The sequence below is a fragment of the Oncorhynchus clarkii genome, chromosome 18, assembly GCF_045791955.1.
Source record: "Oncorhynchus clarkii lewisi isolate Uvic-CL-2024 chromosome 18, UVic_Ocla_1.0, whole genome shotgun sequence".
Lineage (NCBI taxonomy): Eukaryota > Metazoa > Chordata > Actinopteri > Salmoniformes > Salmonidae > Oncorhynchus > Oncorhynchus clarkii.
The window spans coordinates 15,089,549-15,117,467 of record NC_092164.1 but is presented as its reverse complement, the minus strand read 5'-3'; the positions used below and the strand labels follow the sequence as shown (position 1 = coordinate 15,117,467).

At 45.8% G+C, this 27,919-nt stretch overlaps 1 protein-coding gene across 3 annotated transcripts; it reads left to right on the top strand.

Annotated features, from left to right (window-relative positions):
- Positions 1–1,024: 1,024 nt before the first annotated feature.
- Positions 1,025–26,067, top strand: LOC139373060 (ubiquitin carboxyl-terminal hydrolase 9X-like). 3 transcript variants are annotated; one of them, XM_071113104.1, is made up of 42 exons: positions 1,025–1,230; positions 4,452–4,709; positions 4,889–5,126; positions 5,235–5,347; positions 5,485–5,703; positions 5,839–5,954; positions 6,036–6,287; positions 6,633–6,771; positions 7,014–7,166; positions 7,394–7,705; positions 7,895–8,031; positions 8,165–8,389; positions 8,547–8,660; positions 8,856–9,084; positions 9,289–9,596; positions 9,735–9,975; positions 10,151–10,300; positions 10,384–10,504; positions 10,679–10,809; positions 10,915–11,193; positions 12,793–12,918; positions 13,026–13,184; positions 13,318–13,484; positions 13,764–13,872; positions 14,098–14,244; positions 14,384–14,530; positions 14,658–14,865; positions 15,424–15,644; positions 15,904–16,100; positions 16,243–16,416; positions 17,687–17,828; positions 17,971–18,174; positions 18,335–18,781; positions 18,922–19,190; positions 19,337–19,562; positions 22,509–22,638; positions 22,718–22,903; positions 23,136–23,356; positions 23,437–23,682; positions 23,869–24,081; positions 24,193–24,294; positions 24,415–26,067. In XM_071113104.1, the coding sequence occupies exons 2-42, from the start codon at positions 4,611–4,613 to the stop codon at positions 24,574–24,576; spliced, it is 7,779 nt and encodes a 2,592-aa protein (XP_070969205.1). In that variant the 5' UTR covers positions 1,025–1,230; positions 4,452–4,610; the 3' UTR covers positions 24,577–26,067. The 3 variants fall into 3 exon arrangements, with proteins under 3 accessions (XP_070969205.1, XP_070969204.1, XP_070969203.1); XM_071113103.1 differs by having other exon boundaries at positions 1,028–1,230; positions 23,869–24,090; XM_071113102.1 differs by having other exon boundaries at positions 1,030–1,230; positions 23,869–24,294.
- The last annotated feature ends 1,852 nt before the right edge of the window (positions 26,068–27,919 follow it).

The window sequence follows — 27,919 nt, the reverse complement described above, 5'->3', positions numbered from 1 at the left end:
AGTCCTCTGTTGCTTATTCTGACAAGGAGAACTGGAGCACTACCAGGTCGTTAAAACCTATGTGAGTGACGATGGTGTCAATATTGGAGTAGTTGGCCAGAACCGTGGGCAGGAGGGAGTCGATGTCATGGACACAGGCTCCTGGGTGACAGTGGACCTTGGTCGGTCCACAGATATTCGCTGATAGATGAAGAGTGGCCAGGTGCCCTTCTTTGCGAGGCATTGGAAAACTTCCCTGGTCTTTGTGGTTGAATCTGTGTTTAAAATTCAATGCTTGACTGAGGGACCAAACAGATAATTGTATGTTTTATTTAACTAGGCAAGTCAGTTAAGAACTAATTCTTATTTACAATGATGGCCTACACCGGCCAAACCCAGGTGACGCGGGCCAATTTTGCACCGCCCTATGGGACTCCCAATCACGGCCGGTTGTGATACAGCTTGCATTCGAACCAGGGTGTATGTAGTGACGCCTCTAGCACTGAGATGCATTGTCTTAAAAATCATGTTAAACAATATTATTACACACAGAGTAAGCCCATCCAAGTTATTATGTGACTTGTTAAGCACATTTTTACTCCTGAAATTATTTAGGCTTGCCATAACAAAGATGATGAATACTTATTGACTCAAGACATTTCAGCTTTTAAATTGTATTAATTTGTAAAAATAAATTCTAATAACATAATTCCACGTGGACATGATTGGGTATTGTGTGTATGCCAGTGACACAAAATCTCAATTCAATACATTTTAAATTCAGGCTGTAACACAACAAAATGTGGGAAAAGTCAAGGGGTGTGAATCACTTTAATTGTTAAACGTTACCTTAATGGGCTTGTTCGACATTGGCGCTGACAGTGCAGGCGACTACAGACTGACTGATCTACAAGGAACTTTACATCGTAAATAACGGCTCATTATAATTTGTAGATCAGTCAGCAAGTCACAATTTTTGATCCTCTCGAACACGGCCTCGTCAGCTGCGCTTACTACCACGGACTGGCTGGGAAAACTGTGCTAGACTACAGTAGAGGGGGGGTTGATGGTGACGCAGGAAAAACACCCAAGTACAGACAAAAAAATAAGCAAGGAAGAGAGATCATATTAGCAGATCTGGATGCATGTATGAAAATAGTATGTAACACACGTTGACACTTAGCGGAACCCAGAATAGAAAGATTCATAGACAGGACAAGTCAACTCAAGGAAGTTGCATCAAATTTTGGGGTAAGTAACATTGGGTAGCTAGCAACAATGGTGCTAACTGGCTAGTATAGCTAGATAACGACATATCTGAGTAATCATTAACAATGCAACGTTATAGCGGTCTAGTTACAAGGTGTAACGTTACACATATGCTTTTCATTGGATAAAGAGGCGAGAGTAATAGCAAGCAAGGTGCCTGACATCGGCAGAATGAATGCTGAAATGCCGGTTTGTTTCTGTATGTAACGTTGGCTAGTTAAGTTAGCTGTTATTTTTGGCTGTGGCAAAATGGCTGACGTTTCCCATACCAACCTGTTAATTGTTTGGATTTTGAAATATAACGGTTTCCACATAACTAGTTCAAGGTCAGTCTCAACCAGACAAGATGTTGGCTAACTTCTTGGACTAGTGGTGTTGACAGATATGGGCTGGTGTTTGATCAACAAGCTACCAATGCACACAGACTGTTGATTGTTGTGGCGACGGCAGCGCCATTAGCTAACGTTAACTAGCATGTTAGCGCTACTACCGATGTTGAGTAAGAAGGCCCTTGCAATGCTGGTCAGTAGCTAGCTAACTAACATTACGGGCCTTGTCTAACGTTATGCATTAGTTATCGTCCAGACTCCTGTTGCATTAAGTTATTTTTCACATCAATTAACCGTGTTCCAGGCAGTGTTTGCAGGCTTGTTATTTTCGCATTGTTTGAAATATTTGGCTAATGCTTTTTAAATCTAGCAAGTGTAGTTAGCTACGTTAGTTGTTGGCTGATGCTGGCTAGTTAGCGGTCTCTCATATCTAAAATACATCATACAATGTGTCAGTAACACTTATTTTGAGATTGAGTTTGCTGTAATTAAATCAAGTTTTCCTTATACTCCAGTCCCCAAATTACTTGATTTAATTAGTTAGCTGCACAATGTTACTCAATGACGTGTCGTCACAGAGAGGTTCTGGTGAGGATAGCGGATCGTGATAAGAATGATTAGCAAGCCTAGGACCAAGTACATTTTTATTCACACACATCATGCCAACAACCTTGTCATTTGTCGTTACATAAATGTTTTCCTTTGTGCCAAGCTCCTTGTAAACCAACGGCTGTCACAAGGAATGTCCAAATGTCTTGACAGTTTGATGCAGACAGACATGTCTCCAAAACGGAAACTGAAGGTGTAGCCAGGGGTAGTCTTCAAAACCCAACTGTAGTTGCCTCTGCCTAGTGTCGGTTTTTGAGACTAGCCAAGGTAGGGGCTGGCATTATATCTATTGACAAAGAATCGATTTTAGTTATTTGCAAGCAAGGCATTGTCAATATGTAATTGTTGACGATTTTTAGGCCTGGTAATATGCTTACTTTGTGCATTTCCGGATACAAATGACTTCATTACACCTAAAAGGTTTGCGTTTCCTCAGTCCTGACCTAGCTAGGCTCACTTCAAGTTTTACTCAAGTCAGCAAAACTAAGCCTTGACCATGATGACCTGAATATTTGCCACAAACACACTGTCATGGCAGCTGTACCAGGAGTAATTACTATATTTTCAGTAAGCTGAAAACCAGTGTTTCTCAACCCCCCCCCCAGAAGTTTTCACATTTTAGTTTTAACCCTAAACGTGCACCACTGATTCAGTTATTCAACTAATCATCAAGCCTTTGACTAATTAAATCAGGTGTGCCGGTTTATGGTTAGAACACAAATGTGGAACGTCTGGGGGTGCTGAGGAGAGTGTTTACCCTGGTTTATGGCCCGGTCAGGTGCTTTCTCAAGACTCAAGGTTTATTTTCATCTGATTGGTTCCTCAACCGTTCTTGCTCCTTGGGTCATTGATTCCGATTGGCTTGTTAACTTCCATTCACATTGTAGATGTCAGCTGTAGCCTACTCCTGCCGGCTTGCCTGATGATGCTTGAGGTAGAAGTCGGCCCAAACCACAGATCTAGGATCAGATTCCCCTTCCCTAATACTAACCTCTTCCATTAGATGGAAGCGGATACATCTGAAGACGAGAAACTGAAGACAGCCAATAATAAACCTGTAAACTGAGCCCAGAGGATCGTAACTCAGCTGGAGACTGTCTTAATGTGTCTCAAGACTTCCAGTGTCTCACAACTAGACACACAGAACTTTCCTACCCAGAAACCCTAGCCCCTAATCTTAATGTTACCTCATAGGCACTTGAGTGGATTGAAGGAGCCTCAGCCTAACAACAGGTTTAGGGCCTATCTCTTCCATCCTGACTCATAGTGATTTAAGATGTTTTGCTTTGTCACTCTGCTATTGTGTAAGGTCAATATTCTATACAGACTCACTTATGTTATAGTGAATCAGGTGTGCTTGTCTGGGGCTCCAACAAAAATGTGTGCTGTTGGGGCTACTGGAGGACTGGAGTTGTGAAACACTGTTATAGTACTGGGACACATTGTTGGACTACCACAACTTTATGTCAGTGGCACTGACAGCCAAGCATAGATGGCCTGATTTCAATCCATTATGCTATTATTAATCATTTTGGGCAATTATTAAGAATACATTAAGCGCACATTGGCTTGTTCTCCTTGTTCAATTGTTCTTGTTATTGTATTGCTTGGCTAATATAGCCAGGTGATATCTTGAAACCTCAATATCCCATGCATGTCTTGCTGTAGTGAGATGTGAGTAACCTAGGAGCTGCAGTTTGTTGGGGTAGGGTTAGGGTAGGGTCATGCTCTGTGTGACCAATCAACAGTTTGTCAGTAGCTGTATACTGTCTTGCACAGTCTAGATATCTCTGAACCAGTTCGACAGAGACTATTAATAGGCCAGTGTGGCGTATGGTTGATAGTCCTGTGCTGTCTGCAGCACAGCTAAACTGGAAATAGGAGAGGTGATGGCAGTGTGGGGCGGGGGGTTCTGTCTGTCGGTATTAGGGCTAGGGTGTGTGTGTCTGTATGTCATAATTCCACCCCGTTGTCAAGCATGTGTATTAGCATTTTAATGTCTAGACCCAGATAGTGGCAGAATGAGTCATTTGAATTGGTCTCGCTTAGTTGTCTTGCAAACATACTGTGGAATCATGGCCTTTGGATGCACCTGTGTTGTTTCTCAGCTATTTTTACACCTCAACAGTGGTCTGAAGTTGACCATGTGATGTTCACTAGATTGTACACAGATTAGCTGAAATGCACATGCCTCAGTCCCAAATGCATGTGAAAAATGGGGCATCAACCATTCTAAATCTCTCCCCCCCTGTCTCTGTCCCACAGGTTCTGCGATGGTCTCTGCAACCCTCCCTGAGCCTCAGCAGCCGGAGCGTTCCCTCTCAGCCTGCCTCTGGTTCTCCTTCCCTACCCAGGCAGTGATTCCCCTCCAGGCCAGGGCCTCCTAAAGTGGACAAGACTGCCAAGATCTGCCCTGTGTCGATCATGACGGTCACCACCCGTGGCTCCCCCGTGGGGGGCAATGATAGCCAGGGCCAGGCACCCGCTGATTCTCAGAGCCAGCCCCCACCCACACAGGCCCAGGTGAGTGTCGGGGTGATGTGTGTCTGTCTATGGATAGTTCCCCAATTATCAGTGAACAAGGTTACCCGCATATCACCTGTATGTCTGCGTGAAGTTGACTGACTAATATGGAGCGATCTGCAATGCCATATGCTTTCGTACTTACTTACTTTTAATATTAATGTGTGTGCGCGTTGCAGACAGTGTCCCCCAACCCGTCGACCACAGAGCCGTCTCCTGTGAGCCCACCGGCGGCGGAGGAGGAGCAGGGCCAAGGAGACTCTGCCCCTGCTCTGGAGGAGGAGGAGCCTGCCTTCCCTCACACTGACCTGGCCAAGCTGGACGACATGATCAACAGGCCCCGATGGGTAGTCCCAGTCCTGCCAAAGGGGGAATTAGAAGTTCTACTTGAAGCTGCTATAGACTTATGTAAAAAAGGTGTGTCCATCATCGTATACAATATACATCCATATAGGACATCTTTTTCATGTGTCTTCTATTGATCTCTCTTTGTTTTCTGCCTTTAATCGTTGCCTCTTTCTGCAGGGCTTGATGTGAAGTGTGAGGCGTGCCAGAGGTTTTTCAGGGACGGCCTGACCATCTCCTTCACTAAGATCCTTACAGATGAGGCTGTCAGCGGGTGGAAGTTTGAGATCCATGTAAGGGCCTCGTGTGTGTGTGTGTGTGTGTGTGTGTGTGTGTGTGTGTGTGTGTGTGTGTGTGTGTGTGTGTGTGTGTGTGCGCACACACTAGCACTTGCTGTTTGAACTACAACTGATTGTCCTTCCTTCCACAGAGGTGTATCATCACCAACACACACCGGCTGGTGGAGCTGTGTGTGACCAAGCTTCCTCAGGACTGGTTCCCCTTACTGGAGCTACTGGCCACAGCCACCAACCCCCACTGCAAGTTCCACATCTACAACGGCACGCGGCCCTCTGAGACCATCCCCGCCGGGGCCACGCTGGCCGACGACGAGCTCTTCGCCCGCCCACCCGACCCTCGCTCACCCAAGGTAGGCCCCAACTCACCCTCGCTCACTCAGGATTCCTCGCTTGATACAGTATATCCAAGTTTTCAACATGAATAAAGCTGTCGCCAGTGATTAGCCGTTCATTGTTTTCTCTCTCCCTCTCCCTCTCTCTCTCAGGGCTGGTTGGTGGACCTGATTAATAAGTTTGGCACGCTGAACGGGTTTCAGACTCTACACGACCGCTTCATGAGCGGTCAGGCACTCAACGTGCAGATCATCGCTGCCCTCATAAAGTATGTTAGCGCAGATGGACCAATGTAAGGGACTTGTAAGGGACGTGTGCGTGTCCTAACCCGTGTATGTCTTCCCTCCAGGCCGTTCGGCCAGTGCTATGAGTTCCTGACCTTGCACACAGTGAAGAAGTACTTCCTGCCAGTGATCGAGATGGTTCCTCAGTTCCTGGAGAATCTGACGGACGAGGAGCTGAAGAAGGAGGCCAAGAACGAGGCCAAGAACGATGCCCTGTCCATGATCATCAAGTCCCTGAAGAACCTGGCCTCCAGGGTGCCCGGTCAGGAGGAGACCGTCAAGAACTTGGAGATATTTAGGTTGAAAATGATCCTTAGGTGAGATTCCTTCAGTTGTTTTCTTTTTAGGTTGTTATTGTATAGAATTAAAATTCACATTGGGGTTTGAGCACCTCGTGTGATGAGTGTTTTGGCCAGTCAACTGCTGTTTTATTATTATGGGAAAACTCCACCCAAAAACTGTTTTGATATTTCTTTCATTAGTCCATTGTTGACATGCAAAACATTTTTCAAGATGTGTAACTTTCAAAATACAGCTGGTATTTTTCTGACATGTAAAACATTTTGGGACTCTGTCAACAATGGACTAATGAAATAAATACCAAAAAATAGCTTTTGGGTGGAATTTTCAATAAGATGGTTATGCTTTTAATTTGTCCCCAGGTTATTGCAGATTTCCTCGTTCAACGGCAAGATGAACGCTCTGAATGAGGTCAACAAGGTCATCTCCAGCGTGTCCTACTATACGCATCGGCATGGCAACCCCGAGGAGGAGGAGTGGCTGACGGCAGAACGCATGGCGGTGAGTCACCACAGTTACTCCTTATGAATGATAATTGACTGGATTTGTATAGAGCTTTTAAATTGCTCATCAGAGTTTAATAGTCAATTCCAGTTCAATTCCTGTCAGTGGAATTGGACATGGAATTTCTCCACAGGAATGCTAATTTATTTTGATTTATTTAGCCAGGTAGGCAAGTTGAGAACAAGTTCTCATTTACACCTGCTATGCCTGATGTTTGTCTTCCTTTCCCTTTCTCTCAGGAGTGGATCCAGCAGAACCACATCCTGTCCATCGTGCTGAGGGACAGCCTCCACCAGCCTCAGTACGTAGAGAAACTAGAGAAGATACTCCGCTTCGTCATCAAAGAGAAAGCCCTCACCATGCAGGACCTGGACAACATCTGGGCAGCTCAGGTACTGAATTAAAGTGTCATGGGAAATGGGTCTCAGCAATATGGGGATGGATCCATCTTGAATTTTAATGTAATTCCTATTCATTGAACCTATACAGGTTATTCTCATTTGTGAAAAATATATATTTTGCAAGAGAGACCTTTTCCTTTATAAAAAAGGAATGCGTAGGGGAAGGGGTTGTTTTTAGAACCATGCCTAAGTGTCTTCTGTGTCCGTTTCTATGTCAGGCTGGTAAGCACGAAGCCATAGTGAAGAACGTCCATGATCTTCTGGCCAAACTGGCCTGGGACTTCTCTCCAGAGCAGCTCGACCATCTCTTTGATTGCTTCAAGGAGAGTTGGACGAATGCGAGTAAGAAGCAGCGTGAGAAGCTGCTGGAGCTGATCCGTCGTCTGGCGGAGGACGATAAGGATGGAGTGATGGCCCACAAGGTGCTCAACCTGCTGTGGAACCTGGCTCACAGTGACGACGTCCCCGTGGACATCATGGACCAGGCCCTCAGCGCACACATCAAGATACTGGACTACAGCTGCTCTCAGGTGAAACTACTGTTACTGCTACTGGGTTGTATTAGGCACCGAACGAAAGAAAACAGACGGAAACTGGGACGTTCTTCCTGAACTTGTCAAATGAGAATCTCTTGTTTTTTGTTTTCTGTTGCAAAATGTTTTGCTACGATGGTCCCTAATGACTAGGACCCTGCTCTGTGCTTCTGTGTGTTCCAACAGGACAGAGACACCCAGAAGATCCAGTGGATAGACCGCTTCATCGAGGAGCTGCGCACCAACGACAAGTGGGTCATACCAGCCCTGAAGCAGATCAGAGAGATCTGCAGCCTGTTTGGGGAAGCTCCTCAGAACCTCAGGTAACGAAAGACTCTCTCCACCTCCCTGTCTCTCTCCCTTTCTCTCTCGCTCTCTCATCTCCTTTTCCCATTGAGTCATAGCTTGTGATGAAATATTACATTTCCCTCCTTCCCTTTCCTCTTCCCCATACAGTCAGACCCAGAGGAGTCCTCATGTGTTCTATCGTCATGACCTGATCAACCAGCTGCAGCACAACCATGCCCTGGTCACTCTGGTGGCTGAGAACCTGTCTGCCTACATGGAGACCATGAGACCGTTCTCCAAAGCTGAACACGCAGACTTTGACCCTCAGACGGTCAGAGTGGGAAGTCGCTACAGTCATGTTCAGGAGGTCCAGGAGAGGCTCAACTTCCTGAGGTAAGGCAGGCGGCTGCCTCCAGGCATCTCTGGATGAAAACAATGACCCTTGACTGCTTTTCTGGGCGGCGAGGCATTTCTCAGTCTGTGGGAATGAAAGTGGCCATTCTGAGTCGTCTGTTAGTGTCTAACTGCTTTGAACCATCTTGTTCTCCAGGTTCCTGTTGAAGGACGGACAGTTGTGGCTATGTGCTCCTCAGGCCAAGCAGATCTGGAGGTGTCTGGCTGAGAGCGCCGTCTTCCTGTGTGACCGGGAGGCGTGCTTCAAATGGTACGTACACATTTGTTTAGACCAGCCTTTGATGTATATTAAATATGATTTCCCTTTTTAATTATTCCAGGTTAGTTCAACTCAAATGTTATTGGTAGCACTTCGCTTAAAGCATGCTGGGATCATACTTTATCATTTGTTATGCGCAAGTATGAGCCTTTTATAATGTCTTTATACTGTCTTTTCCAACTCTAGGTACTCTAAGCTAATGGGAGATGAGCCAGACCTGGACCCGGACATCAACAAGGACTTCTTTGAGAACAATGTTCTGCAGCTGGACCCGTCCCTGCTCACGGAGAACGGCATGAAGTGCTTCGAGAGGTTCTTCAAGGCTGTCAACTGCCGCGAGGGCAAACTGGTGGCCAAACGCAGGGCCTACATGATGGATGACCTGGAGCTCATAGGACTGGACTACCTCTGGAGGGTGAGTGTTAAACAGCTTATCAGTGTTCGAAAGCTTTCTGAACACACTGTATAACCTGGAGCTCATAGGACTGGACTACCTTGGGAGGCATTTGAGTTAAAACTCCTCTAATCGCTGTTAAAAGCTTTTATAGACAACAGTCTGGTTCCTGGATTAACCCTGGAGGAGGATAGTGCACAAAACAGCTTTGCATTGTTTTACCAGGTGGTGATCCAGGGTACTGATGACATCGCCAGCCGAGCCATCGACCTGCTGAAGGAGATCTACACCAACCTGGGGCCCAAGCTGCAGGTCAACCAGGTGGAGATCCACGAGGACTTCATCCAGTTGTGTTTTGACCGTCTGAAGGCGTCGTATGACACGCTGTGTGTCCTGGACGGGGACAAGGACAGCATCAACTGTGCCCGGCAGGAGGCCATCCGCATGGTTCGCGTGCTCACCGTGCTCAAGGAGTACATCAACGAATGTGACAGCGACTACCACGAGGAGAGGTCCATACTGCCCATGTCCAGGTAGGAGAGAGGCTCACACACACACAGACTCACACCAACACACACTTGTGAAAGCGAGGTCTAACTAAGTTTGTCAGAGTCTCAGCGCCAATATTTTGACTGACCAATCCCTCTCTTTCTCCCCTTTCTCTCTCTCAGGGCGTTCCGGGGGAAGCACATCACGTTGATCGTGCGTTTCCCTAACCAGGGTCGTCAGGTGGATGACCTGGACATCTGGTCTCACACCAATGACACCATCGGCTCGGTGCGCCGCGGCATCCTTACACGCATCAAGGCCAACGCCACGCACACCAAGATAGAGCTCTTCATTGGCGGGGAGGTTGTCGACCCAGCGGATGACAGGAAGCTGATTGGACAGCTCAACCTCAAGGACAAAGCAGTGAGCTAGTCATTTCGTAATCAATGGCCCATGCACTGGTTTTGAATTAGGGCTTAGTTCCGATGTGTTTAAATACAATTTGACTCCCTCCTGGAATCACTAATCTACTGGGATTAGATGATGAAAGCACAGTGTATCTGTTAGTGTTTGGTTCAAATCGGTATTTTGTGTGTAGTTGATCACAGCCAAGCTGACCCAGGTGAGTGCCACCGTGCCCTCCAGTCCTGACAGCTCCTCAGACTCCTCCACCGGCTCACCCAGTAACCATGGCAACCACTTCAGCGAAGGGCCCAACCCAGAGGTGGAGGGCTGCCTGCCTGGAGTGGTAAGACACACACACACACCTTTCCTCACGTGAGAAATGTCAAATGTGTCATCTTCTCCTGAGTAACGTCTTGCTCTCTGCAGATCATGTCTCTCCACCTGCGCTACATCTCGTTCCTGTGGCAGGTAGCAGACCTGGGCTGTACCCTCAACATGCCTCTGCTGCGAGATGGAGCCAGGCTCCTCATGAAGCTTATGCCTCCAGGTACACTGTCTTTCTCTCTCACGCTGTCATTCTTTCTCATTATAGCTTGCTGTCCTTCTGTGGCCCCAAAACAGCATCTCTCATCCTTCCTCTGCGTCTCTCTCTTTCTCTCTCTTATTGTGGTTTGAAATGATTTGTCCTGACTGACTGATGTTCTGGTTGAGCTGTGTGTAGACAACGGTACCGTGGAGAACCTGCGCGCTATCTGTCTGGATCATGCCAAGCTGGGAGAGAACAGCCTGAGCCCCACACTGGACTCCCGCTTCTTTGGCCCCTCGCCCTCACAAGTCCTCTACCTCACTGAGGTTGGTAACACACACCACTGTGTGTGTGGTGGTTTACGTGATCGATTCATTACCCCTTACACTCTTCACATCCTCCTGCCACGTTTGATTGGATTGATTCCCCAGGTGGTGTATGCGTTGCTGATGCCGGCCAGCGGCACCCTCGGCGAGGACGCCAGCGACTTCCAGTACAACTTCCTGAAGAGCGGCGGCCTCCCACTCGTACTGAGTATGCTCACCAGGAACAACTTCCTGCCGTCGGCCGACATGGAGACGCGGCGGGGGGCGTACCTCAATGCCCTGAAGATCGCCAAGCTGCTGCTGACCGCCGTGGGGTTCGGACACGTCAAAGCTGTGGCCGAGGCCTGCCAGCCCGTAGTGGAGGGGACCAGCCCCGCATCGCCGGTAAATAACGCTTTTGTATTGCCGTTATATTACCTCTGTAAATGCGGGGAAAACCTTGTATTACTACAGCTTAGACGAGTGCAGAACAATGAGGGTAGCAGGACTAGAGGTCGACCGATTAATCGGAATGGCCGATTTAATTAGGGCCGATTTCAAGTTTTCATAACAATCGGAAATCTGTATTTTTGAGCGATTTTGCCAATTAAATTTTTATACATTTAATTTAAAAAAATTTTTTTTATACCTTTATTTAACTAGGCAAGTCAGTTAACCCACCGTTCCTAGGAATGTGTTCTTAACTGCCTTGTTCAGGGGCAGAACGACAGATTTTCTTGTCAGCTCGGGGGATCCAATCTTGCAACCTTAGAGTTAACTAGTTCAACGCTCTAACCACCTGCCTCTCATTGCACTCCACGAGGAGGCTGCCTGTTACGCGAATGCAGTAGAAGCCAAGGTAAGTTGCAAGCTAGCATTAAACTTATCTTATAAAAACAACCAATCATAATGACTAGTTATAACTACACATGGTTGATGATATTACTAGTTTATTTAGCGTGTCCAGTGTTGCATATAATCGATGCAACGCTGGGGGATGATTTAACAAAAGCTCATTTGCGAAAAAAGAACAATCGTTGGACGACTGTACCTAACCATAAACACCAATGCCTTTCTTAAAATGAATACACAGAAGTATATATTTTTAAACCTGCATATTTAGCTAAAAGAAATCCAGGTTAGCAGGCATTAACCAGGTGAAATTGTGTCACTTCTCTTGCGTTCATTGCATGCAGAGTCAGGGTATATGCAACAGTTTGGGCAGCCTGGCTCGTTGCGAACTAATTTGCCAGAATTTTACGTAATTATGACATAACATTGAAGGTTGTGCAATGTAACAGGAATATTTAGACTTAAGGATGCCACCCGTTAGATAAAATACCGAACGGTTCCGTATTTCACTGAAATAATAAACCTTTTGTTTTCGAAATGATAGTTTCCGGATTCGACCATATTAATGACCAAAGGCTCGTATTTCTGTGTGTTATGTTATAATGAAGTCTATGATTTGACATTTGATAGAGCAGTCTGACTGAGCGGTGGTAGGCAGCAGCAGGCTCGTAAGCATTCATTCAAACAGCACTTTCGTGTGTTTTGCCAGCAGCTCTTCACAAGCACAGCGCTGTTTATGACTTCAAGCCTATCAGCCTAATGGCTGGTGTAACCAATGTGAAATGGCTAGCTAGTTAGCGGGGTAGTTATTACACTTTGTTTTTGCATTATTTAAACCAATTTGAACATGTTTCATTATTTATTTGAGGCTAAATAGATTTTTATTGATGTATTATATTAAGTTAAAATAAGTGTTTAAAACATTTTTAAAAAATTGTCAGATTAATCGGTATCTGCTTTTTTTTGTTCCTCCAATAATCGGTATCGGCGTTGAAAAATCCTAATCGGTCGACCTCTAAGCAGGACCCTTGTTACCAGACCCTGAATGGACAGACCATGATCACCTCAACGTACCTTCATTGTGTATTTGAATGAGCCTGAATATGACTGGTGTTCTCAATCCACTGTCTTTTTGATTTTGTTCCTCTCTAGATCAACCAGGCGACCCACGACCAGGCCCTGGTCCTCCAGAGTGCTCTACAGAATATCCCGAACCCTGCCTCTGAGTGCATGCTCCGCAACGTGGCCATACGACTGGCTCAACAGATCTCTGACGAGGTGAGACGGCCCGTCTATTGAGACGAGTGCTTACACATGCGTTCAACCGGGTAACAACGGCAAGTGAAAAAGAGTAAGACCGTAAACGTCCGCACTTTTTTTGGCAGTCTCTGCCCCCGAACTTCCAGAACTTCTTCCAAGCATCCAAGTACATCCCAGACCTCTGTGTGATCCGGGCGGTGCAGAAGATCGTGTGGGCTTCAGGCTGTGGCACGGTACAGCTGGTCTTCAGCTCTAATGAAGAGATCAGTCAGATCTATGAGAAGGTAAAACCCTTTCTAAACTGAGATGGTGTGTGCTTGGTTCTTAAAGTGTGTATCGCAGACTTCTAGGGGTTTGTATGGAGAGTTTCTGTGTCTTCTATAAACTCACAGCGGTGTGTGTTCATCACCTCTACAGACGAACGCGGGTAAGGAGCCGGACGGGGAGGATGAGATGGTGTGCTGTGAGGCACTGGAGATCATGACCCTGTGTTTTGCCCTGCTGCCCACCGCTCTGGACACTCTCAGTAAGGAGAAGGCCTGGCAGACTTACATCATAGACCTGCTACTGCACTGCCACAGCAAGTATGTCTGCATCTGGCTGTTAATCTATGTCTGTGTTGTGGATCTGTTCATTCAGGGCATTTCCTGGACACAGACTAATCCTGGACTGAAAAGCATTTTCAATGGATTCTCCATTGAGTTTAGTATAGGACTAGGCTTAATCTGTGTCGGGAAAACCGCCTCTTGGTGTTCAAACTTAATCTCACAAAAACAAGCCGATATAAAACTGTCATCAGACTATGTTAAAAGCACCTTTTGACAGAGAAATCAACCTGTTGTCATCTTCCTGTCTGTCTCCAGGTCAGTTCGTCAGATGGCTCAGGAACAGTTCTTCCTCATGGCCACTAGGTGCTGTATGGGACACAGACCCCTCCTCTTCTTCATCACCCTCCTCTTCACCGTTTTAGGGGTGCGTATCCTTCCATCTCCCATCTCTTCCCTCTCCCCTACTGACACAATAGTTATTCTTCAGCTCTGGGTAGAAGTTGCCCTTAAGGACAGACCTCGGATCAGTTTACCATCTCTCAATCCCAGCTTTCATAATTAGAAGAGGAAATGTAACCCACTGAAACCTTCACCCCACTCCATTGGGACCCCTTGTTGTTGTAACACGTATCCTTCCTCTCTCCTCCAGAGCACGGCAAAGGAGAGGGCGAAGCACGCAGGGGACTACTTTACGCTGCTGAGGCACCTGCTGAACTACGCCTACAACAGCAACATCAACCTGCCCAACGCTGAGGCGCTGCTCAACAATGAGATCGACTGGCTCAAGAAGATCAGGGTATTGGACAAGAAGTCTTTTCATTGTTAGAAAATGAAATGCAGTTTAATATGGTGTAGTTTAGAGAAGGTCTAAGATGGGCTTTCATATCTCTCATAAATATTACCGCTAAATGGCAGTTTGGTGTTTTTACCGTTAGGATGAGGTGAAGCGGACAGGAGAGACGGGGGTGGAGGAGACCATTCTAGAAGGTCACCTGGGGGTCACCAAGGAGCTGCTGGCCTTCCAGACACCAGAGAAGAAGTACTACATTGGCTGTGAGAATGGCGGTGCCAACCTCATAAAAGTGGGTCATTATGTTGTTTATGAAATCCAGTATGGTTGCCAAATAGTTCACTCAATATAGTCACAGGACAAGCCACCATAAGATGATGCTTTGTCCATTCTGTTAATTCACCCCACTCTTTCTCCAGGAGTTGATAGATGACTTCATCTTCCCGGCGTCTAATGTGTACCTGCAGTACGTGAAGAGTGGGGAGTTCCCAACGGAGCAGGCCATCCCTGTCTGTAGCAGCCCCGCCTCCATCAACGCTGGCTTCGAGTTGTTGGTGGCTCTGCCGGTCGGCTGTGTCCGGAACCTCAAGCAGATCGTTGATACACTCACAGATATGTACTACCTAGGTACACCAACTATACACTCACAGATATGTACTACCTAGGTACAACAACTATACACTCATAGATATGGACTACCTAGGTACACCAACTATGCACTCACAGATATGTACTACCTAGGTACAACAACTATGCACTCACAGATATGTACTACCTAGGTACAACAACTATACACTCACAGATATGTACTACCTAGATACAACAACTATACACTCACAGATATGTACTACCTAGGTACAACAACTATACACTCACAGATATGTACTACCTAGGTACAACAACTATACACTCACAGATATGTACTACCTAGGTACAACAACTATACACTCACAGATATGTACTACCTAGGTACAACAACTATACACTCACAGATATGTACTACATAGTCACTTAATCTGAAATTCCTAATTATTATTTATGTCACATATTCCTCTCTGTACTGGTAAATTGTACCTCTCCCCAATGAATTATAAATGTTTTTCTGATATTCATTGTTGTGTTGATCATATATGTGGAATGGATAAACGTTGAACAACTCCCTCTCCTTCTCTCCCTGTCTCTCAGGTTGTGAGGCTCTGACAGAGTGGGAATACCTCCCCCCAGTGGGGCCGCGGCCCACCAAAGGCTTTGTGGGGCTGAAGAACGCGGGGGCCACCTGCTACATGAACTCGGTCATCCAGCAGCTCTACATGATCCCGCCCATCCGTAACGGTGTCCTGGCCGTGGAGGGCACCGGCACCGACGTGGACGATGAACTGTCCGGGGACGAGAAGCAGGAGAACGAGGTGACGGGACTGACTGGGAATCAATCGAAACTATATTCACTCTTCAGATTGAATAATTGCAAAATGGCTCGCTTAAAGCTACAATCTGAGATGCTTTTTATGGCAGCCCCAACCCTTGGTATAGAGCTACGGGACTAGGGAAATGAAATCCCTCTGAAGTTCATATTACCGAGTGTTTACGGATGTTGTGTAGAAGAACCAAGATGTACAATTTGAACTTAAATAATCCATCCAGTGTATTGTTACTTTCCCTCCTCAGACTAATGCAGACGGAACGGCGCGGGAGGAGGTGTTCGCCTACCAACACCAGTTTGACGACAAGCCCTCGCTGAGTAAGTCGGAGGACAGGAAGGAGTACAACATTGGGGTGCTACGCCACCTACAGGTCATCTTTGGTCACCTGGCCTCCTCCCGACTGCAGTACTACGTACCCCGAGGCTTCTGGAAACAGTTCAGGTGAGCTAACGATAGCAGGCTGAGGTAAAACAATGAAATGTCAAGGAATGTAGTGGTATACAGATTACAAGCTGTTTATTTTGAAACCAATTTCACACAAATGGTCTTGGAAGAGCTATCTCTATTGATCTCTCTCCTGTAGGTTATGGGGTGAGCCGGTGAATCTGCGAGAGCAGCACGATGCCCTGGAGTTCTTCAACTCTTTAGTGGACAGTCTGGATGAGGCTCTGAAGGCCATGGGCCACTCCTCCATGCTCAGCAAGGTGCTGGGAGGCTCCTTTGCCGACCAGAAAATCTGCCGTGACTGCCCACACAGGTGAGTGATTTTCATCCACTTACTAACACTGGTGGAACCGAATGAACGACCACTCATCCTCCAGATTTTATTATGCGAATATTCTAAAACCTGCATAAAGAAAATATGTGCATTTTCCCACCAGTGTGGTATTCCCACCAGTGTGGTATTCCCACCAGTGTGTTATTCCCACCAGTGTGTTATTCCCACCAGTGTGGTATTCCCACCAGTGTGGTATTCCCACCAGTGTGGTATTCCCACCAGTGTGGTATTCCCACCAGTGTGGTATTCCCACCAGTGTGGTATTCCCACCAGTGTGATATTCCCACCAGTGTGGTATTCCCACCAGTGTGATATTCCCACCAGTGTGGTATTCCCACCAGTGTGATATTCCCACCAGTGTGGTATTCCCACCAGTGTGGTATTCCCACCAGTGTGTTATTCCCACCAGTGTGGTATTCCCACCAGTGTGGTATTCCCACCAGTGTGTTATTCCCACCAGTGTGTTATTCCCACCAGTGTGGTATTCCCACCAGTGTGTTATTCCCACCAGTGTGTTATTCCCACCAGTGTGGTATTCCCACCAGTGTGATTTTCCCACCAGTGTGGTATTCCCACCAGTGTGGTATTCCCACCAGTGTGGTATTCCCACCAGTGTGTTATTCCCACCAGTGTGTTATTCCCACCAGTGTGGTATTCCCACCAGTGTGGTATTCCCACCAGTGTGGTATTCCCACCAGTGTAGTATTCCCACCAGTGTGGTATTCCCACCAAATGGACTTAAAAATATAAAAAATGAGTGCGTGATGACGTAGTGCACACAAAATGTATTGATCATCATGTCACCAGAATAAGACCCATGATATTTATTGGAAAGGAGCGTCAAGCTCATCACCTTTAATCTGTAGCCTAATAAACTGCATGGTTTCCTGAACCGTAGTGGGAGGACCCACACCGTGTCATCGCATGACTCCAAGTTTACTTCCATATGATGATTATTATATAAATGTTTGCGCATAAAAGCGTTTCCACCGCCATTTCTCGCATAATACATTTTTAACAAAGATCCCACCATGTTAAACGAACAAATTATCTGTGTCTCCTTTTATAAAATTGTACTGAAACTAGCTGTTGTGATCATTAAAAAAAAAACGGTGTATATATAAGATATGACTACTCTCAGAAATGTGGATGGAAATGTGGTTAGTGACACAAAATGGCACCACATAGTTCTCAGTTATCACAGGCCTGAAATATAATAAGTGAAACTGTTCCACCATCTTGTTCCCAGGTATGAGTGTGAGGAGTCCTTCACCACGTTGAACGTGGACATCAGGAACCACCAGAACCTGCTGGACTCTATGGAGCAGTACGTCAAAGGAGACCTGCTGGAGGGAGCCAACGCATACCACTGTGAGAAGTGTAACAAGAAGGTACCTCACTCTTCTCCTGTCCTTCATCATTCCTGTTGAGTACTCAGTCCTTTGTTTTCATTCCATTGCAAAATAGCAGTGTCGATATGGATAGATACTTTAGGATGACATTTCTTACTGTTTTTTGTTTTATCCACTACAGGTGGACACAGTGAAGCGTCTGCTGATAAAGAAGCTTCCTCCAGTGCTGGCCATCCAGCTGAAAAGGTTTGACTACGACTGGGAGAGGGAGTGTGCCATCAAGTTCAACGACTACTTTGAGTTCCCCAGGGAGCTGGACATGGAGCCCTACACTGTGGCCGGGGTGGCCAAGCTGGAGGGAGATGACGGCAACCCGGAGAGCCAGGTAGATTACTTTTATATCAAATTTGATTTGTGTATTAGAGCTCTATAACCATGGCCTGAACCCTGAAAGAGTAAACAGAAGCAGCATTGGCAAGGAAACTCATCATTAGTCCAAACATTGTCTCTAGTCAGTCACTCCTCCCTCCTCCTTTTCCTCTCAGATGATCATGCAGAACGAACCATCGGAACCCGACCCGCCAGGCTGCAGTTCTAAGTACCGCCTGGTGGGGGTGCTGGTGCATTCGGGCCAGGCCAGCGGCGGCCACTACTACTCCTATATCAGCCAGCGAGACGGTGGCACCGGCGGTAGCGCCGACAGCGGGCAGAAGGAGCGCTGGTACAAGTTTGACGACGGTGACGTGACGGAGTGCAAGATGGACGACGACGAGGAGATGAAGAGCCAGTGCTTCGGGGGGGAGTACATGGGAGAGGTGTTTGACCACATGATGAAGAAGATGTCCTACAGGAGGCAGAAGAGATGGTGGAACGCCTACATCCTGTTCTATGAGAGGATGGACGCGGCAGGGGGAGGGGCCGCAGTGGAGGCAGACGGAGAGCTGGCCAGGTGCATCTCAGAGCTGACTGTGTCTCCCACTACACCACGACAGGTGGGGATCAGGACTGTGTGTGTGTGATAGTGTGTATTTGTGATAAAGTGCAGAGGCGAGAACCTGTGGGTGTGAATGAGTCTGTTTGTGTGTATAATGACGTAATGCTCATAACCGTACTAATGAATTCCCCCTCCCAGGTGACGATGCCGGGGGCCATTGAATGCAGTGTGAGGAAGCAGAACGTCCAGTTCATGCACAGCCGCATGCAGTACAGCTTGGAGTACTTCCAGTTCGTCAAGAAGCTGCTGACCTGCAACAGCGTCTACCTCAACCCTCCCCCGGGTCAGGACCACCTGCTGCCAGAGGCAGAGGAGATAGCCATGATCAGCATCCAGCTAGCAGCTAGGTTCCTCTTCAGTACTGGGTTTCACACCAAGAAAGTAGTCCGGGGGCCCGCCGGTGACTGGTGAGTGGGTTGTCTGTGAGAGGGAGAAAGTGTGTGCTTTCTTTATATTGCAAGACAGCCTTGTAACTCTCTTTTCCCCGTCTATCTCCTTTTCCCTCTTTCTGTCTACTCTCCTCCCTTCCTCACCTTCTCTCCCTCTCTCTCAGGTATGACGCCCTGTGCATCCTGCTGCGCCACAGTAAGAACGTCCGCTGCTGGTTTGCCCACAACGTTCTGTTTGCGTACCCCACGCGCTTCTCTGAGTACCTGCTGGAGTGTCCCAGTGCCGAGGTCCGGGGGGCCTTCGCCAAACTCATCGTCTTCATCGCCCACTTCTCCCTGGCGGACGGGCCATGCCCCGCCCCCGCCAGCTCCCCTGACGGGTCCACACAGGTACGGAGGGAGTAAAGGGGGAGTGAGCGATGGAGGGAAAGAGTAGAGAAGGTGTGTGTGGTGTGATGTAATACTAATTACCATACTTGGTATTCACATCTCAAAAAATATAAATTAACTTACCACAATTAATTTCAATAGAAAGTTCGCAAAAAATAAGATTCTGCAACCATGTAGAGGTAAATACTTGTCTATTTATGGAAGAATCACATTGATTAACTCTTTGGTCCTATCACAGTTTACTTACTTACTAATGGCACTGCCTACTCCAGATGACTCGTTTTTAAAAATCATATGAGCAAATATTTAATTTTATTTGGAATGCTAAGCCAGACAAAATTAAACGTACCTATTTATATAATGAATATCACTTTGGGGGGCTAAAATGATTTAAATATTAACACTTTAAACCTCTCTTCACTTATGTATACTTATACTTATGTATACTTATACTTAAACCCAAAATGGTTCTACAGTAGATTAAGGCTCATCCTTTGTTAAAAAATTGATACAGATTTATACAGATTACACATTTTATTTTTTTATGAATTGAAAATGAAATTTTGTTTAATTTTGTTTGTATTGCCCTTTGTTAAACAAGCCATTTAGAGGTCGACCGATTAATCGGAATGGCCGATTAATTGGGGCCGATTTCAAGTTTTCATAACAATTTTTGGGCGCCGATTTGCCTATGTTAAAAAAAAAAAAAAAAAAAATTATATACCTTTTATTTAACTAGGCAAGTCAGTTAAGAACACGTTCTTATTTTCAATGACGGCCTAGGAACGGTGGGTTAACGGCCTCGTTCAGGGGCAGAACGACAGATTTTCACATTGTCAGCTAGGGGGATCCAATCTTGCAACCTTACAGTTAACTAGTCCAACGCAATAACGACCTGCCTCTCTCTCGTTGCACTCCACAAGGAGACTTGCCTGTTACGCGAATGCAGTAAGCCAAGATAAGTTGCTAGCTAGCATTACATTTATCTTATAAAAAAACAATCAATCATAATCACTAGTTAACTACACATGGTTGATGATATTACTAGATATTATCTAGCGTGTCCTGCGTTGCATATAATCTGACTGAGCATACAAGCATACAGTGCATTGCGAAAGTATTCGGCCCCCTTGAACTTTGCGACCTTTTGCCACATTTCAGGCTTCAAACATAAAGATATAAAACTGTATTTTTTTGTGAAGAATCAACAACAAGTGGGACACAATCATGAAGTGGAACGACATTTATTGGATATTTAAAACTTTTTTAACAAATCAAAAACTGAAAAATTGGGCGTGCAAAATTATTCAGCCCCCTTAAGTTAATACTTTGTAGCGCCACCTTTTGCTGCGATTACAGCTGTAAGTCGCTTAGGGTATGTCTCTATCAGTTTTGCACATCGAGAGACTGAAATTTTTTCCCATTCCTCCTTGCAAAACAGCTCGAGCTCAGTGAGGTTGGATGGAGAGCATTTGTGAACAGCAGTTTTCAGTTCTTTCCACAGATTCTCGATTGGATTCAGGTCTGGACTTTGACTTGACCATTCTAACACCTGGATATGTTTATTTTTGAACCATTTCATTGTAGATTTTGCTTTATGTTTTGGATCATTGTCTTGTTGGAAGACAAATCTCCGTCCCAGTCTCAGGTCTTTTGCAGACTCCATCAGGTTTTCTTCCAGAATGGTCCTGTATTTGGCTCCATCCATCTTCCCATCAATTTTAACCATCTTCCCTGTCCCTGCTGAAGAAAAGCAGGCCCAAACCATGATGCTGCCACCACCATGTTTGACGGTGGGGATGGTGTGTTCAGCTGTGTTGCTTTTACGCCAAAAATAACGTTTTGCATTGTTGCCAAAAAGTTCAATTTCGGTTTCATCTGACCAGAGCACCTTCTTCCTTCTAACTTTAAACAACACTTTTTATGGATATCTTTAAGAAATGGCTTTCTTCTTGCCACTCTTCCATAAAGGCCAGATTTGTGCAATATACGACTGATTGTTGTCCTATGGACAGAGTCTCCCACCTCAGCTGTAGATCTCTGCAGTTCATCCAGAGTGATCATGGGCCTCTTGGCTGCATCTCTGATCAGTCTTCTCCTTGTATGAGCTGAAAGTTTAGAGGGACGGCCAGGTCTTGGTAGATTTGCAGTGGTCTGATACTCCTTCCATTTCAATATTATCGCTTGCACAGTGCTCCTTGGTATGTTTAAAGCTTGGGAAATCTTTTTGTATCCAAATCCGGCTTTAAACTTCTTCACAACAGTATCTCGGACCTGCCTGGTGTGTTCCTTGTTCTTCATGATGCTCTCTGCGCTTTTAACGGACCTCTGAGACTATCACAGTGCAGGTGCATTTATACGGAGTCTTGATTACACACAGGTGGATTGTATTTATCATCATTAGTCATTTAGGTCAACATTGGATCATTCAGAGATCCTCACTGAACTTCTGGAGAGAGTTTGCTGCACTGAAAGTAAAGGGGCTGAATAATTTTGCACGCCCAATTTTTCAGTTTTTGATTTGTTAAAAAAGTTTTAAATGTCGTTCCACTTCATGATTGTGTCCCACTTGTTGTTGATTCTTCACAAAAAAATACAGTTTTATATCTTTATGTTTGAAGCCTGAAATGTGGCAAAAGGTCGCAAAGTTCAAGGGGGCCGAATACTTTCGCAAGGCACTGTGTGTGTGTGTATGTATGTATGTATGTATGTATATATATATATATATATATATATATATATATATATATATATATATATTATATTATATTAAATACATATTTATTTATATATTTTATGCATGGGTAAATTAATATATATATATTAATTTACCCATGCATCAAATATATAAATAAATATGTATTTAATATATATATAATTTGTCTGACAGGGGGTGCATGGGTAAATTTAAGAAAATGACCTGTAACCTTTGACCTCCTGCATCAGGGCTGTGATAACCTGAGTCTGAGTGATCACCTGTTGAGGGCAGTGTTGAACCTGCTTAGGAGAGAGGTGTCAGAGCACGGCCGACACCTGCAGCAGTTCTTCAACCTCTTCGTCATGTACGCCAACCTGGGTAAGACTACGTGCGTGTGCAGGAGAAACGCTGTTGGTTTGTTTCTTGCTGGAATAAAACATGGTTTCTCTCCCCCCAGGTCTGGCAGAGAAGACCCAGTTGTTGAAGCTGAGTGTCACTGCTACTTTCATGCTGGTGGCTCTAGACGAGGGGCCTGGCCCTCCCATAAAGTACCAGTATGCAGAACTGACCAAGCTCTACGCTGTGGTCTCCCAGCTACTGCGCTGCTGTGACGTCTCCACACGCATGCAGTCGTCCATCAATGGTATGTTTCACTCTCTCTGTTACCGCCTTGTGGTTGCTGTCTCTTCTGCTCTCCTTTCTTTCTCTCTCGTTCTCTCTATCTCTGTGTTTCATTCATTCTCTAATGGTTCCAATCTCTCTCTCGGGTTCACTGTCTGTCATTCTCTCTCTCTCCTGTTTCTTTACTCTTATTTGCGTTCTTAGAATAAAGCGAAGTGTCCAAATAGATATAAATGTATCTCACTATCCTCTAGGTAACCCGTCCCTGGCCAACCCGTACGGAGACGCCAACCTGACCACCCCCATCATGCCCCTGCAACAGCTGGTGTCAGAGATCCTCTTCGTTAGGACCAGCTATGTGAAGAAGATCATCGAGGACTGCAGCAACTCTGAGGAGACGGTCAAGCTGCTGCGCTTCAGCTGCTGGGAAAACCCCCAGTTCTCCTCTACCGTGCTGTCTGAGCTGCTCTGGCAGGTAAGGGGTTAACACGGATGACTCTCACTCACACATGGCGTTTTTGTTTCCCTCACCCATCTACCTGTCTCAACCCCTAGGTGGCGTACTCCTACACGTATGAGCTGAGGCCTTACCTGGACCTGCTGCTGCAGATACTGCTGATAGAGGACTCCTGGCAGACCCACAGGATTCACAACGTGCTGAAGGGTATACCAGACGACAGGGACGGCCTGTTTGACACCATTCAGCGCTCTAAGAACCACTACCAGAAACGGGCCTACCAGTGTATCAAGTGCATGGTGGCTCTGTTCAGCAACTGTACTGTGGCCTACCAGATACTACAGGTAAACATGACAGTAGTAGACTAGATATGGTAGTCACCTCTCGCTCCTCTCTGCCTACCAGATCAGTAATTTTAGAATGGTGTTTCAAGTATGTACAGTATGTTTGTGTCTGGAAATCTTGAATGGTGTATCAGGAATAGAACTGTGTTAACATTAGAACTGTCTCTCTCTCTGTTGTGCTCCCAGAGTAACGGGGACCTGAAGCGTAAGTGGACATGGGCGGTGGAGTGGCTGGGGGATGAGCTGGAGAGGAGGCCCTACACAGGGAACCCCCAGTACACTTACAACAACTGGTCTCCCCCCGTCCAGAGCAACGAGACCTCCAACGGGTACTTCCTGGAGCGCTCACATTCCGCACGCATGACCCTGGCCAAGGCCTGTGAACTTTGCCCCGAGGAGGTACGGAAGGTGTGTGCGCGTGGGATGGGTGTTTGCATGTTTTGTCGGTGTGTGTGTGGTAATGTAACAGAGCTCTCCTTGGCTGATTCCATTGTCTGTATTTTCTTTCAGGAGCCAGATGATCAGGAGGCAACAGAAGATCACGACTCCTCCCCTCCCGAGGACACAGCGCTGTACCCCCATAACCCTGCTCCTGCCACACAGTTTCAGCAGGTAACACACACACACACACACACACACACACACACACTGTGTGGCACTGCTCCAGAATTTACAGAATGCTCATATTGAATGCTGACACCTCTTTCTCCCTGTTTCCGTGTCTCTCTGCAGCAGAACAACCACCCCCAAGCCCAGCCCTATACGGGTCCGGCTGCCCAGCACATGAACACGCCCCAGCGGCCCCCACAGAGAGCACAGGAGAGCTGGGAGAGCACCACAGAGGAGGTGGGGCCCGTGGCGCCCCCACCCACTGTCCAGACGACAAAAGAGTAACAACATGACACGAGGGCAACCAACCCCTTTAACCTGCAACTCACCTCCCCTAATCTCCTTGCACACAATCACTCAATACCTTCAAGACACCCAGTTTATTGATTGGCTGATCAAACAGTCGATTTAAGACTAGACCCAGGCCGGAGCGCTCTCTTCTCTCCAGGAGGAACAGCGTCCTTTGTCACCCTTGACTCCTGCCCTCTGGATCGGGCCAATTAAGCTCTTCAAGTGTCTCTGTTTCTATGGTAGAATTGGAATTCTATGATTTCTAGAACTTTGAGTGGGAAGAATCTCGACCTTCTCTTTCTCTCTGCCCCATAGAGACACGTCACTGCTGACAGAGAAAAAAAACATACTCCTGTCTGCAGGGTTGTGTGTACAGTGTTTTTGAGAAACTGAGATGAAAGACAATGATGTGTGTGCAATGTGTGTACAGGAAGTGAAACAGAATGGTGATGGGAAGGTGTACATAGTTTGTTAATGTTTTGGAATCGTTAAAACCTTCCTTCCCTCGACCTCCCTCCCAACCTACAGCAATGATGCAGCAAGGCTGTCCTGGATTGGCCCCTAGTATGTGACTTCAAAACTGAAAAGGAAGACCAATGTCAAATCAAATGGGGAAAATAATAAGCGTTGCTATTGTTTTCTCTGCTTTGTAGTGCATGGAGGTGAGGTTTGGCCTGTCACAGGCTGACCGGGTCTTGGTTGATGCAGTTCCACCACTATACTATAGTAGGTTTCAAACGCCTCTCGCAGTGAGGACATGTTGAATAGAGAATTAAAACCGGTATCACCCCGTGTGCACCAGTTGACAATGGCAGGGCGGGTGAAGGCTTGTTTGATCTCTGCTCACTTGAAGTGAAAAGAACTCTCTGCTTCTTGGTTTTCTTACTTTTTTCCCTTCCACATTTTGTCCTACTTGAACACAGCTACAGTCTTACAAATGTCTGTCCGTTGAGAATAACAGATGAAGCATTCTAAAGCAGGGTCATGATCTACAGTAACTGCTGGTAAACAAGCTAACTGACTCACCCAGCGTTTCTGATTGTTCTTCTAGGATTCTATCTGCAATGAAAGTAGAGGGCTGTGTTTCAGTTGGTAACATGAATGTGTGGTTTGTTGTAATTTCTTTTTTGTTTTACTGGGAGAATTGTCTGAAACGAGCAAAATCCCTGCAAAAAAAGAAGCCCTTGATATGAAGAATCGTAGGCTATTTTATTTCAATTTCCTAGATGTTGTTTTTGCTGATTTGAAAGGAAGTAGAAAGTAATTGAAGAGGAACTTTCTGGTCCAATTCTTTTTTCTTTTTTTTTAAATACTTTGTTAATAATTGTTTTGAGTTCCATATGCCCTGAACCGTTTTTGCTAACAATAGTTTTGGCCATGGTGTGATTGTGAATTCTGGAGCTACAGTTCACACTTCGAAGTTGTTGTTTTTGTCTGTACAGCAGTGTGCCCACTACCAAGAATACATGGAAAATGCCATCTTTACATTGTAGTGGTTTCATATTTCATCTATGATACATTGTAAATACCCAATGCACGCACATTTTTTTTTATCAGGACATACAACGTGACAGTGACGAAACAATATCTCGTTGAGGGAATTTGCCAACAGTAAATGGCATTGCCCCAAGGGACTGGGTTGAAACTGCAATGGATTAGACACAAAATGTCTGCTAAAACTGTGGCCTTTGCAGACGAGCTGTGGAGGAGCAAAGTGAGGAGGGAACGGGCCCCCCCCCCCCTAACAAAAAGCATACTGAGGAGCAAAAAAGTGGCAACCCGGAACCTCCTGAGAGGACAAGACTGTGGATGGTTCTAGATTAGAACCTAATGGGGGGGTGTGGTTAGAATGCTGTATGGACTGATGTCATCCTTCCAGGCCCTGCCCTAAAGCACTACAGGTCATGTCTCCTCTCACTTCTTCCATAATATTTTTTAGACTGCAAGGTCTTAGATTTTTTTTTTTTTTTTGGCATCTTCTTTGTGTAAGGTGTTATTTCAGGATCAGAACTGCCTTCTTATTTTGTTTGAATAATTATAGTTTTTTTGTTGTTGTTGTGAAACATGCATGGATGGTTATTTACCCCCCCCCCCCCCCCCCCCCAAATCTGCCTTGGAGCACTCTACAAACACACCACACTGTAAAATTATACTTTAAGAAAAGGACAAATAAATGGTCTTTTGAATTATTATGCGCTGTATGCAAGGAGGAACCTGCATATATATTTCTTTTTTCACCTGTCTTTTTTTAAATTTTTTAGATTGGCATGGATGAAGGGGAGGAGTCAAGGGAGAGGAAATTACTTTATATTATTTCTTATGCCCCCTTTTAACCTTGTACTTGTCAATCTAACAAACCAAACAGACAAGCGTTACAACACAGCTTATACATCCCACTTTGAGCAGACACTCTGAAGGGATGAGCCGGTCTGCCACAGTAGGCTTCCAGCCACTGATCCACAGTCAGCCAACTTTACCCCAGCCCTATCCTCCTTCTGTAGGTGAAAACTGACACTAGATCTGCTTTTGAAGCAATAATGTCTGGCATCTTTTCTCAGGAGGCACTCTTTATTCCAGCTCATTCTCACCCGCAGGAGGAATGTCAAGGGGAGAATCTCAATTGCTTTACACCTCGCTTCCTTTCTCCCCACCGCCTCCTCAAAAGTCATTGGACGAGAAAGCCAGAGGTCCCTCCCCTCTGACCATCTCCTCCAATGGGTTTTGAGGAAGAGAGGAGTTGCAATTGAGATTCTCCCAAGGACTGTTAGAAAGGCAAAGGGGATGTGGTGTTGACATAATGAGACTTTACAGCTGTCATCCATTCCTCGATCTCTACCTAATATGACACAGTCAGTCATGACTGTAGAATTATCAGCACCAGTGTTCAGGCCTATCTGACTAAAACCAATGCAGCCAGGAAAACATCGAGCCAGTGACCTTAATGTTTTCGATGCATCCACCATGCACACTACCTCCTTTGCCATAGAAGTCCAGAACTCCTGGCAGAGACTTCAGGACACCTACATTTTGGGTCCCTGCATTCACATAACAAGGAGTGTCAGTACAGTAGTCACAATGTGAAACGCCTGGATTAACAGCAGGGGAATACTAGAAAAAGAGTAGGTTGGTGATTGATTAAAAGGCTTCCTTAAAAAAAATATATTTACAAATATAACACACCTACTCATTTCAGGGTTTTTATTTTGACTATTTTCTACATTTTAGAATAATAGTGAAGACATTAAAACTATGATATAACACATAGAATCATGTAGTAAAAGTGTTAATTCTTCAAATTGCCACCCTTTGCCTTGATGACAGCTTTACACACTCTCTC